General features: G+C 42.3%; 1 protein-coding gene across 2 annotated transcripts in view; it reads left to right on the forward strand.

Moving 5' to 3' along the window:
* vcanb (versican b) overlaps positions 1–11,271 on the forward strand; it is a 34,980-nt gene extending 23,709 nt beyond the window's left edge. For both annotated transcript variants that reach the window (XM_085280606.1, XM_085280607.1), the window contains exons 12-16: positions 1,395–1,553; positions 2,214–2,296; positions 7,821–7,965; positions 9,400–9,582; positions 9,688–11,271. In XM_085280606.1, coding sequence (XP_085136732.1) covers positions 1,395–1,553; positions 2,214–2,296; positions 7,821–7,965; positions 9,400–9,582; positions 9,688–9,935 — 818 coding nt within the window. In that variant the 3' untranslated portion in view covers positions 9,936–11,271. The remainder of the gene's footprint in view (positions 1–1,394; positions 1,554–2,213; positions 2,297–7,820; positions 7,966–9,399; positions 9,583–9,687) is intronic.
* Positions 11,272–13,049: the final 1,778 nt, after the last annotated feature.

The raw sequence follows: 13,049 nt of genomic DNA on the forward strand, positions 1-13,049 counted from the left end.
GTCATGTCTGCTTTCCGTTCAGTTTCCTGTTTTATTTTGAAGGTCTATGTCCTATGTCAGTGTAGTCAGTTTTGCTTCTTTTGTCTCGTTATGTCAGATTAGTGGCAGCTGTTTCCTTCTGTGCTTCCACTTCCCGCTCGCCTTTTGTTAATATTCAAGTTTTGGTCCAAGTTCGTTGGTGTCTATATTTTGGGTCCTCTTCGCAAATTCATACAGTGTGGTGCCGCATACTGTGACAGGTTCTATAGAAGTCTTTTCCTCCTTTGAGTTGTGATCTTGGTAAACACTTTATTGATTAGTTTAAGATCTCAGTCACAGCTTTTAAGTGTTATTGAATACACTAGGATCCATCACAAGGAGAGGTGACTTGGATTAGTTTGCTTTTGACTGACACTACCACGTGATAAGCTGTGATAAGGCATGCAGTGTCAAACCTGGTTTTATAACACCAAAAGAACGTGCTCAGCTCAAGGCTTTACAATGCGACCTCACCAACCAAAGCTGAAGTCACTATCTAACATTTTATTTCCAGTCAGTGATCTAGTTGCTCAGAAGGCCACTGAAAGCCACTAAATTAATTTTCTTCATTAAATTGATTTGCCAAACAATTTCTTTCTGCATTATCCTGATGAAAGTAGCTGTTAAAAGATGCCAAAAGGGATTCAGGTGATCTGTCACAATAATCAGTCAGAACGTGGTATTTAATTCAGAAATGAGAGGTGTACTATGAAACAGGTGTACATAGTCTTTGTTAGCTGGCCTAATAAAACCAAGAACCCTAGTCAGAGATACTGGCTATCACAACAGTGGTTCACAGTTTTTTGGGTTAACCCATGGTGTTAATTTCTATTGTAACATCTGTATATTAAAGCTAAGTCCTTGGAGTTTAGTCCTACGAAATGCACAACGTTTGGTGAATTGAAGATTCTAGACTGGCTGTAGGTGTGTAGGATAAGTCTCTTACCTGTTAATCTAATAGAAGGGCATCCCTCGGATACAGGCAGGTTGACATTCAGATTGCAAGCACGGCATCTGCCGCCAGATTAAATGTAGCTTTATCAAACATGGCTATGGTTTTAAGTCTTCAGGAGTGCAGTTTCAGTGAACCTGTTCATAGTTAATGACAGTAGAAACAAACATTCTGAGAGCCTATTTGATGTAGTTGTTAACCGAAGCTCCTGGCATGTCCTAAATTTGATATTTCAGTATGTGGATTTTGTTTTATTGCCTTAAAGATAAGTAGGGACTTGTCATTAGTTATGATATAGCCACATACATACCACATTTTTAATTCTGCACCAACACAAGAAGTCAAGATAAAGTGTATATCATATGAAATATTTTTTCCACCTCGTTTGATGGTTCTTTCACATTTTGTTTTTCTCTTTCTGCAGACATTGAGATGTGTGGTTTTGGTTGGAAGAAGTTTCAATCTCACTGCTACAAGCACTTTACACACCGTCGGACCTGGGACGCTGCAGAGAGGGAATGTCGGATACACGGAGCCCACCTGACCAGCATCCTGTCGCATGAGGAGCAAATTTTTGTCAATAGTAAGTTTGTGTTGTTTCGATGAGGTGTCTAAAATGTTCCTTATACTATCAGTCGAGAGTATAAGGAATTATGGGTCTAGAGAGTCTGTGAAAAAGTCCTTCGGGGTACAAATACTAAAAATGCATATCATAAATGAAACAGTTTTTGGCCGTGCTAGCAGCACAACTTTGTTGTTTGTGGTCAACCACTCGTCCAGACTACTTTTGGTTGGACGGTCTAAAACTAAATCTGATCATATTTTTGAAAATACAGTAGAAATGGCTACCTAAAACATTAGTTACATTTTGAGTAGCTGCTTTGTTATTTGATTGCATTGATTTCAACATGTCTTTGGGTTTCATTCACAACGAATGTATGTAAAAAAACAAACAAGCAAACAATGAAACTTTGATGATAAATAATAATTTTACCAAATTTGAAAACGCAAGCAAATGCTACACGATTTGCAGTCACTGCTCTACTACAGAAATCAGTCTGAGAATAGTGATGGAGCTGCAAGTAAACTCTGGTGAAGCTACTGACACTGAGCTCAACGGTGCTTCACCATAATTCTTTGTTGTCTGTTTACACTCCTCTCCAAAATGCTTTGTTTGGTATTGATCAGGTTCTGCTTCGGTAAAATGATCTCGGACTCACTGCATCGTGCTTTTTCCCTGCAGATCTAGGAAGTGACTACCAGTGGATTGGCCTGAATGATAAGATGTTTGAGAGAGACTTCAGATGGACTGATGGCAGACCAATGGTAAGATAAGCACTATTGATAAGATAAGTGGCTATGGATATAGTTAGATTTACAGACATCAATGATTATTGATCGTGGGGCGATCGTGACTCAAGAGTTGGGAGTTCGCCTTGTAATCGGAAGGTTGCCGGTTCGAGCCCCGGCTCGGACAGTCTCGGTCGTTGTGTCCTTGGGCAAGACACTTCACCCGTTGCCTACTGGTGGTGGTCAGAGGGCCCGGTGGCGCCAGTGTCTGGCAGCCTCGCCTCTGTCAGTGTGCCCCAGAGTGGCTGTGGCTACAATGTAGCTTGCCATCACCAGTGTGTGAATGTGTGGATGACTGTGTGTGTAAAGCACTTTGGGGTCCTTAGGGACTAGTAAAGCGCTATACAGGCCATTTACCATATTGTTCCCCAGTGTAACCATTTGCAATTTGATTTAAAATCAGCCTTCAATGATACATGATGGCTCTCATATAGCAGTAGCAGAGGTGTTTTATTAAGGTACTGTTAATAGCCAGAGTATAATAGTTTCACATTTAACTGAAAGAAAGAAAAACACATGGCAGCTTTCCAAGTCTTTAATAAATGTAGAGCAAACACGTTACAAGAAATGTCTCGGCTCTTAGGGAGCTGTCTACTATCTACATTAGTCAGGCTTATTTCAGTACAGTTTCAAGATGAACCATTTTACATGAACGAATCCAAAATAGATCAGAACCAGATGAAGTGGGGAATGACTGGAACCGAACTGGACTTGGGCCAGATTGGGCCTCAAGATTCATTCCATGATCTTTATTCATTTTTGATATTCTTATTCATTCTACTGTGCAAGTAGAACCAGACGTGGTTTGCTAATCTGTTATGGAGCCTACAGGTTCAGGTAGATTTCTTTGATTTTCAGTGGAAAATATGTTGGGGTTCAGATGTTCTCAGACACTGTACCTTTCAGAATGTTGTTTGACTTCAAAAAACACGAGTCCAATGACAGAATCATGCCTGTTTTTAATGCTGTGCCACCTGAGGGCCCAGATTGATTTTCAGCCTTGTCCCGTGAAGGCAGAGATGATGATATTATGAACTGTAGCTGATGAAATATTGAGGCCTACTTTTTTTCTTCATTGAAGAAAATTATTCAGAAAATGTTCCACAATTAGTAGACAGTTTTTTTTTTTTTGTGTGTGTGTGTGTGTGTGGGTTTTTTTTTTGCAGATTGGGGAACCTCTGCCCATCTTTACTTCTGCATCTCTAAGTTGCTGATTTTATCCTCAGTCAAGTTTACGACCTGTTGCTATATTTAACTTGCTGCTGTACCACTCTGAGCATGCCTGATCTCTGGTTAGTACAGTACAATCTGGGAATACCAGGTGCAGTAAGATTTCAATCTTAAATATCATCAGCCTCTCTCTTTTAATGGGTTATGTCCCACAGGCGTTCAAGCTGGCAGTAATTAAACCACTACTTAAAAAGCTACTTAAAAAGCTGGGTTAAGATCACTTGAGTTAATCTCTAGGAATAGAGATTATATCTTAAAGATATAATGATGTGGATGATTAATTTCCTTCTTCTAAATTCAGATAAAACTGATGTTATTTTACTCGGCCATAAATATCTTAGAAATATGATATCTTACACTTACACTAGATGCCATTACCTTGGCCTCCACTGTGAGAATTCTTGGAGTCATTTTTGACCAGCATATGTACTTCAATGCGCATATTAAGCAACTTTGCAGGACTGCTTTCTTCCATTTGCGCAGTATCTCTAAAATTTGAAACATCCTGTTTCAAAGTGATGCTGAAAATCTAGTTCATGCATTTATTACTTCTATGCTGGACTACTGTAATTCGTTATTATCAGGAGGCCCTAAAAACTCCCTGAAAAGCCTTCAGCGCGGCAACAAGGCTACTGACAGGGACTAGAAAGTGAGAGCATATTTCTCCTATATTTGCTTCCCTTCATTGGCTCCCTTGTAGATCCAGAATCAAATTTAAAATCCTGCTCCTCATATACAAGGTCTTGTATAATCAGGCTCCATCTTATCTTAAAGACCGTTATAGTACCATATCACCCCATTAGAGCACTTTGCTCTCAGGCAGCTGTCTTGTGGATATTTAAAGTAGAATAGGAGACAGAGTGTTGAGCTTTCAGGCCCCTCTTCTGTGGAACCAGCATCTAGTTTGGATTCGGGAGACAGACACTTTTAACATTAGGCTTAAAACTTTCCTTTTTGACAAAGCATATAGTGAAGTTTGGCTCAGTTGACCCTGAACCCGCCAAAGTTATCCCACAGCTAAGAGAAGATTCAGGCTACTATGGGGCTTCTCATCATGCACTGAGCGTTTCTTCTTCACTGATCTTTTATCACTCACTATGTGTTTATAAACCATTTTGCATTAGTTATTATTACTACTCTGGCCACCCTTCCCTGAAGCTGGTCCTGGTGGAGGATTTTTCCTATTAAAAGAGAGTTTTTCCTTCCCACTGTTGCTAAAGCACTTGCTCATAAAGGGGCATCTGATTGTTGGGGTTTCTCTATATTATTGTAGTCTTTACCTTTTAATATAAAGCACCTTTGGTGATATATAAATAAAATTGAATTGAATTTAAATTGGCAATAAACCTTATTCGGGGCAAAATGTTCATGTGATGTAGCAGTTGTAGGCAGTGATGACACAATCTCAAACACATGGTTCATCTGCTGGAAACTCAGAGCAAGAAAATTGAAATCTGATCCTGAAGAGGGAGGACTGTGTCATGTGTTATCATTCTTAATACAGACACACCCTGAATGGGGTCAAATCGGAGCCATACACCATGTTAAGTGCGTGCAGTAGATATACAGTATAAAATGAACAAAAATGAACTTTTTGTGTATTTCGTCTGGTATATAAGGCCACACAACCTTGGGTTTGTTTAGGCCTGTTGTTTTTTGTCTCTGCAGCACCACTGTCTGTATATTTTATGAATTACATCCAGTCACATGTGATGAGTATTGACTGCCTTCTGAAGAGGATAGGTGGGGACTTCATAGTCTATATTCACAAAAGAGATATTGTCCATAAGTTGTCCATAAGTAGATACAGCTATCAGTAGCTACGATCGTAAAGAGGACATTAATGAGAAAAATACTGGCAACAGCCAGTGCTGCCCCTTAACCATCCAGCAGTTTCAAAATCCTACATTACCTAATTTTTGAGTTATCGCATTGACAAGTTTTTCAGAAAACCTGACTTCGAATTTGAGTTTGAGGCCACTAAGATTCTAACTTGTAGATTTTTAGCAGATACAACTCATTTTCAAGTTCTCTTATTTACAAACCTTGGTGTCCACACAGTGTCAGGCTGACAGGTTAAAAATCCCCCCAAATGATCTTGTTTTTTTAAGTGTGATTTGACCCTATATAAATAAACCTGAATTGAATTTGTTTTTTTCTGTGCATTTTCCGAGAACAGGAAAGGTGCTTAAATCACAACTAAGATCACAAGTACCTAAAATATTTGGCCAGTAATGTATGTTTTTGCTAAATTTGCAGTTCAAGGTTCAAGATTACTTTATTTCTATCCCTAGGTAAATTTGCTTTACATAAAAAAATGATAGCATTTGGCATCCACTCACAAAGCACACACACACCCATTAAACCTGACAAACACATATTTGATAATTAGATGCGTGATAAAAAACAATATAAATAAGATGAAGATGAATCAAATAAAACAGTAGCACCAGTAGGGACAAAGCTGTTTTTATATTACTAACTTGGGACTAGAAACCTCCGTCCAGAGGAAAGAAGCTGAAATTCACCCCATAGAGGATGGGGGGCCATTATTAACAATTGATAAAGCCATCCTTTGTATCTGTTGAAAGTACAGGGAGGCTAGACAGGGTTGTGACTCACCTGTCAGGACCATCTCACTATCTGATTCAATGAGTTTTTTCTCTGTGACAGAGGTCTGACTGAACCATGCCACCAAACAAAAAAAGTGCCTGTAGCTTATGCCCTACTTCTGTGATAATGTTGAGGTGGAGGGGGAGAGGTGAGCCCTCGGGTGAACATAGACTATAGTACTGAAAAGTTGTGGAAACTCATGAGGGGGGCAAAAAGGGCACAGTGGCAACCGATAAAAGTTCAACGTCTGGTGTGCAAATAAACTCTCTAACAGTCACAGCGCTATAGTAACGTTTATTCACATACAAGCATACTCCCCCTCCTTGGGATTTCCCCTTTACCCCCACATCCTGATCCCGATGAAATGGAGCTCCAAATCCATCCATCCATCCATCCATCCATCCATCCATCCTCATCCGCTTTATCCGAGGCTAGGTCGCGGGGGAAGCAGCCTAAGCAAAGAGGCCCAGACCTCCCTCTCCCCAGCCACCTCCTCCTCCAGCTTATCCGGGGGAACACCAAGGCGTTCCCAGGCCAGCCGAGAGATATTATCTCTCCAGCGTGTCCTGGGTCTGCCCCGGGGCCTCCTCCCGGTGGGACATGCCTGGAACACCTCACCCAGGAGGAGCCCAGGGGGCATCCTTGTCAGATGCCCGAACCACCTCAGCTGGCTCCTTTCGATGTGGAGCAGCAGCGGCTCTACTCTGAGGGTGAGGGACCAGACAAAGAGCGATTCAGAAGACCCTTATGAAAAGAACATCGAGGGAACAGTTTACCCTGCCCGGGATAGGGTTACCGGGGCCCCGCCCTGGAGCCAGGCCCGGGGCGGGTGCCTGAGGGCGAGCGTCTGGTGGCCGGGCCTTAGTCCATGGGGCCCGGCCGGGCACAGCCCGAAGAGGAGACATGGGCCCATCCTCCCGCAGGCCCACCACCCGCAGGAGGCGCCATAGGGGTCGGGTGCATTGTGTGCCGGGTGGCGGCCAGGAGCGGAGGTCCTGGCGGACTGACCCCCGGCTGCCAAGACTGGCAATTTGGAGCTTTCTGAGCTCTTTCAGAGAGCTCCAAATCCGTCAATTGAAAAATCGACGTCCTGGTCCTGCTCTGTCAGCCATGTCTCAGAAAAAGTCATCACACAGCTGTGCCTGTGTGAAGTCTTTCTGGAACCTAACGTTCCGCTGGAGTTCATGCAGCTTGCTGCTCACAGACTGAACATTTCCCAAGATAACAGAGGGCAGGGGAGCTCGACTGACCTGTTGTCTCCTCAGACACAATTTAACACCTCCATGTCTCCCTCTTTTTGTCTTCCTCTTATCACTTGTTCTGTCTTTTGGTATAAAACCCAGCATACATGGGGTGAGGTCCTTACCACCATACAAGAAGTTAAGTTGTAGCAGCTCCTCACGGGAGTAAACAATCCTCAGCGGGCTTACAGCCTCACACGCATCATGGGAAACAGGCCAGCACAGCTGGGGCCTTATTTAGAAAAGGAAAAAAAACAAACACAAAAAAACAGAAAAACAAACTTAGGATGCTAAGCGCTTGTTCATTGCTGGTCGCTAAGTGCACATGCCATCTTAAATGTAACAGCATTACTTTGTAAACTAATTTAATTAGACAGTCTGTAACATAATGCCCTTTGTAATTTGTCTTCTGATAGCAATATGACCATTGGAGGCCAAACCAGCCGGACAGCTTCTTCCAGTCAGGAGAGGACTGTGTGGTGATGATCTGGCATGAGGGAGGACAGTGGAATGACGTGCCCTGCAACTATCACCTGACATTTACCTGCAAAAAGGGAACAGGTATGCACATGGAAAAACATACGTGTTCTCTTTGGAGACTAAAGGACAACTGGGAAGAATGCTTTCTTTAAGTAAAAAAGCTTAGAGAAGCTTTTTTATTTAACTTTAACTTTGAAGCTTAGCTTCAAAGTTATTGGCTAGGGATAGTAAACATAGAATGAGCTGCATTCATAAACTGTGCAGGTGTAATACACAGACACATATTAGCTAATTTGTGCAGACTAAGTCTGCAGACCAAGTAACAGTCTTTTCAATTTAGTTTAGTTTTATTGCCAGCAGTTGCCAAAGCTGTGTTCTGTACCAGACTCTTCAACATGGATTAGGTTTAGAGGCCAGCCTCAAGTGGCCACGAGAGGAACTGTACTTTTGCGTTAGCTTTGTTTTGTTCAGTGCAGTACTTACATGGGGTGTGGATGAAAAAGTAAGTGTTGTCTGTTGCTTCTAATTTTGTCTCGGTGATCATTCTAACCTTAAACAACAGAATCACAGTACAGTCTTTATCTTTTACTTATCTTTATCTTTCACTTACAGTGCTGTGCATTGTATTAAAAAATGCACATTTTTTTGCATATTTGACACATGTTTCAGATCATCAATCAAATTTTGGTTTTTGACAAAGAGTAAAAACAAAATACAAAGATGGTGGTGTGTGGTCTAACGGGTGCCAGTTGCCATTTAACACATCTATAGTCACATGGAGGTTGAGAACATCATATTACAGTGTCAGGGTATAGTTATTAGAGAGTTCCACGGGAGTCATATGTTGTACAGCATGCCAGATATAGCCAGACTGCCAGAATCTTCCTGGTTTGTTCTCAACCCTGGAAAGTAGCACAGGTGGCATAGGGAGCACAGCTGGGATACCAAGCAAGCATGCTAACCATTTAAATCCCCATTACTCAACATATGGAAGAGCCATCTTGCATATGAAGACCAACAAACTAGAGCTATTGCTGGAAACTACCTCCTCTATTTGGGACTGCTGCGTGTTAATAATCATGGAGACCTGGCTACATCATTAGAGACCATGTTTATTCACACCAGAAGCTAAAAATGACATGAAGTCCAGTTACCACTACTGAAGTCCAGTCACCATGTTTGACTGGTAGTCTGATGTTCTGTTTATGAAATGCTGTGTTAGTTTGATGCCAGATGTAATGGGACTCAAACGTCCAAAAAGTCCAACTTTTGCCTTGTCAGTCAGTCTAAAGTATAAAAGTCTTGGAGATCATCAAGATGTTTTTGGCCGATCTGAGATGAGCCTTTGTTGTGTTTTGGGCAGCTGTAGTTTTCTCCTTGGGACTCACAGAACTGCAGCAAATATGTAGAGCTTTGCTTATGTTTAGAGTTTCCTGCACTGTCCCAAGTGTCAATGGAAATGATTGGTACAGGTTTGTGAATAACATTATTAAACTCTGCATCTCCTGCCAACAGTATCATGCGGTCAGCCTCCTGTGGTGAAGGATGCCCGAGTTTTTGGGGCCACAAAATTGCGCTATGACATCAACACCCTGCTCCGTTATCAGTGTAAGCAGGGCTTCATTCAGAGACACACCCCAACTATACGCTGCCAGGCCAACGGCCAGTGGGACTCGCCTAAAGTCACCTGCACAAGCCGTGAGTCTCCTCCTAATTGTACTTTAGCTAACTTTTTCATTAAAGGTCTGTAAAGTATTTTCAACTGTACTCACTTTTAGTTAATTTCTACATCTGTGCTCTCAGCTGCAACCTACCATAAGACATTTGTTCTTCAACGCCGCCACACCCAGAACAAGCATCAACACAGGCACTATCAACACCACACCAAGAGTCAGGAGGAACACAGACAAAACCAAGGGCAACAGCAGATTTCCAACATCCTGCAGAGCAACTGGATCGCCATTCAGAGTCATCGACAGCTGAGTAAGGAGAGGCAGCTGCAGGTCCGCACTCGCAGCCAGGATCAGATGAAACACTCAGTGGGTTTGTAGTTGTGGACATCAGATTTTTGGTGATGACTAATTGCAGCAGTCTGTCTAGAGGCACTGATAGAGAGTGATGTTCCACTGAACTGTCTATCAGTGTCTCTTGAGGGGACATTTTTACAATTACATTCCAGGATCAGACACCAAGGACAGTTTAGCTTCATTTCCAAACTTCATTTATTGACCACATCAGTCTCCCCACAAAACCATGGTGCTCAGATTATTGATATGCTTCCTTTTCACTGCTTCAAACACCAGCTAGTGCCATTGTTCAAATACTTGGATATGTTGTGTCTGATATAGATATACACAGCCATGTCTCCTAAGGAGGTCGCCCTAAAACCAGGTCTATCAGTCACAACACAGGAGCACTGCAGCCTTTAGCTCCTCAATGCGTTCTACACTTAATAGTCAAAGTGTTCAGTGTAACTTAAGCCATCAGCTTTTAACCTGTGCTCATAAGTCTAGTGCCTTCTGTCAGATTTTAATGCAGCTCAGTGGCAAATTTTTCATTAAAAGGAATTCAAGTCTTTATTCTTTGTTAAACAGCGTAGTCACGTCCAAGCTGGTTAAAGACACTCACACTTTGTTAACTTTTAAAAGGGATGGAAATGGAAAAATTAAATGGAAACATTTTAGCAGTTCTTGAGCAAAACTAACAAAAAATGACAACTTTGAACTTGTCACTGAATTATAAAGATGAGCAAGAATTCCTCACCTCAAATCACCTCAGATTGTTACCTTTGACCACATTTTCAATGTGTCTGCCTATCTGAACTCATTGTTTTTCATTGTTTGTCTATGATTTTGTACAAAATATTTTACCTGAGTTTTTTTCTTAATTGAGATTTGATGAACACAAATAGGAAATTGTGATGAATATGTCGTCTGTCTATGCTGTGGCTATTAATCATAGGATATATATTATAAATATTATCTGAAGCCATAAGAATTTAATTTATTGTATACTTCAAAACTATGAAAGGACTGTGATATTGAATAAAGGTCCATGGAACTGAAGTGATATCTTCTGCACTGTTTACAGACTCTTGTCATGATCTTTCTTATTGAGAAATCATGTTATCATTGACAGTATGTATACGCAATGCCGTCCTCTAGTTTTATTGAGATTGTTGATTTTCTTTATTGTGCTGTGACTCAAAATCGACTTCCTCTATTGTCAATGAAAACACTTCTGGTTATTTCTACGTTATTTTTACATTATTAGACACATACCTTCATGTTGCCTTTTCCTGTAGACGTGGAATCAGTTTGTTTATTGTTTTCAAGGAATAAGAGAATGTATAAGAAACAAATAAACATGACCACCTGCTCTATAAGATTTTTTTTATGCATCTCACGTTGTCTTCATGTCCTTCATACATTTTCCTTTAGTATGCGTTAACTGTCCGTTGCCATGCATTTACATGCGTTGTTATGGGTTAACTGTCCGTTGCCATGCGTTTACATGTGTTGTTATGGGTTAACTGTCCGTTGCCATGCGTTTACATGCGTTGTTATGGGTTAACTGTCCGTTGCCATGGGTTACCGGTCCGTTGCCATGGTAACCGGTCCGTTGCCATGGGTTACCGGTCCGTTGCCATGGTAACCGGTCCGTTGCCATGGGTTACCTGACCGTTGCCATGGGTTAACTGTCCGTTGCCATGCGTTAACTGTCCGTTGCCATGCGTTAACTGTCCGTCGCCATGCGTTTACATGTGTTGTTATGGGTTAACTGTCCGTTGCCATGCGTTTACATGCGTTGTTATGGGTTAACTGTCCGTTGCCATGGGTTATATGACCGTTGCCATGGGTTAACTGTCCGTTGCCATGCGTTTACATGTGTTGTTACGGGTTAACTGTCCGTTGCCATGCGTTTACATGCGTTGTTATGGGTTAACTGTCCGTTGCCATGCGTTTACATGCGTTGTTATGGGTTAACTGTCCGTTGCCATGGGTTACCGGTCCGTTGCCATGGTAACCGGTCCGTTGCCATGGGTTACCGGTCCGTTGCCATGGTAACCGGTCCGTTGCCATGGTAACCGGTACGTTGCCATGGGTTACCTGACCGTTGCCATGGGTTAACTGTCCGTTGCCATGCGTTTACATGTGTTGTTATGGGTTAACTGTCCGTTGCCATGCGTTTACATGCGTTGTTATGGGTTAACTGTCCGTTGCCATGGGTTATATGACCGTTGCCATGGGTTAACTGTCCGTTGCCATGCGTTTACATGCGTTGTTATGGGTTAACTGTCCGTTGCCATGCGTTTACATGCGTTGTTATGGGTTAACTGTCCGTTGCCATGGGTTATATGACCGTTGCCATGGGTTAACTGTCCGTTGCCATGCGTTAACTGTCCGTTGCCATGCGTTTACATGCGTTGTTATGGGTTAACTGTCCGTTGCCATGCGTTTACATGCGTTGTTATGGGTTAACTGTCCGTTGCCATGCGTTTACATGCGTTGTTATGGGTTAACTGTCCGTTGCCATGCGTTTACATGCGTTGTTATGGGTTAACTGTCCGTTGCCATGGGTTATATGACCGTTGCCATGGGTTAACTGTCCGTTGCCATGCGTTTACATGCGTTGTTATGGGTTAACTGTCCGTTGCCATGCGTTTACATGCGTTGTTATGGGTTAACTGTCCGTTGCCATGGGTTATATGACCGTTGCCATGGGTTAACTGTCCGTTGCCATGCGTTAACTGTCCGTTGCCATGCGTTTACATGCGTTGTTATGGGTTAACTGTCCGTTGCCATGCGTTTACATGCGTTGTTATGGGTTAACTGTCCGTTGCCATGCGTTTACATGCGTTGTTATGGGTTAACTGTCCGTTGCCATGGGTTATATGACCGTTGCCATCTGTTAACTGTCCGTTGCCATGCGTTAACTGTCCGTTGCCATGCGTTTACATGCGTTGTTATGGGTTAACTGTCCGTTGCCATGCGTTTACATGCGTTGTTATGGGTTAACTGTCCGTTGCCATGGGTTATATGACCGTTGCCATGGGTTAACTGTCCGTTGCCATGCGTTTACATGTGTTGTTATGGGTTAACTGTCCGTTGCCATGCGTTTACATGCGTTGTTATGGGTTAACTGTCCGTTGCCATGCGTTTACA

Source organism: Mchenga conophoros, linkage group LG7, assembly GCF_057382185.1.
Source record: "Mchenga conophoros isolate Kocher_MC1m ecotype Shallow Benthic linkage group LG7, M_conophoros_male_GT1.1, whole genome shotgun sequence".
In the NCBI taxonomy this organism is placed as follows: domain Eukaryota; kingdom Metazoa; phylum Chordata; class Actinopteri; order Cichliformes; family Cichlidae; genus Mchenga; species Mchenga conophoros.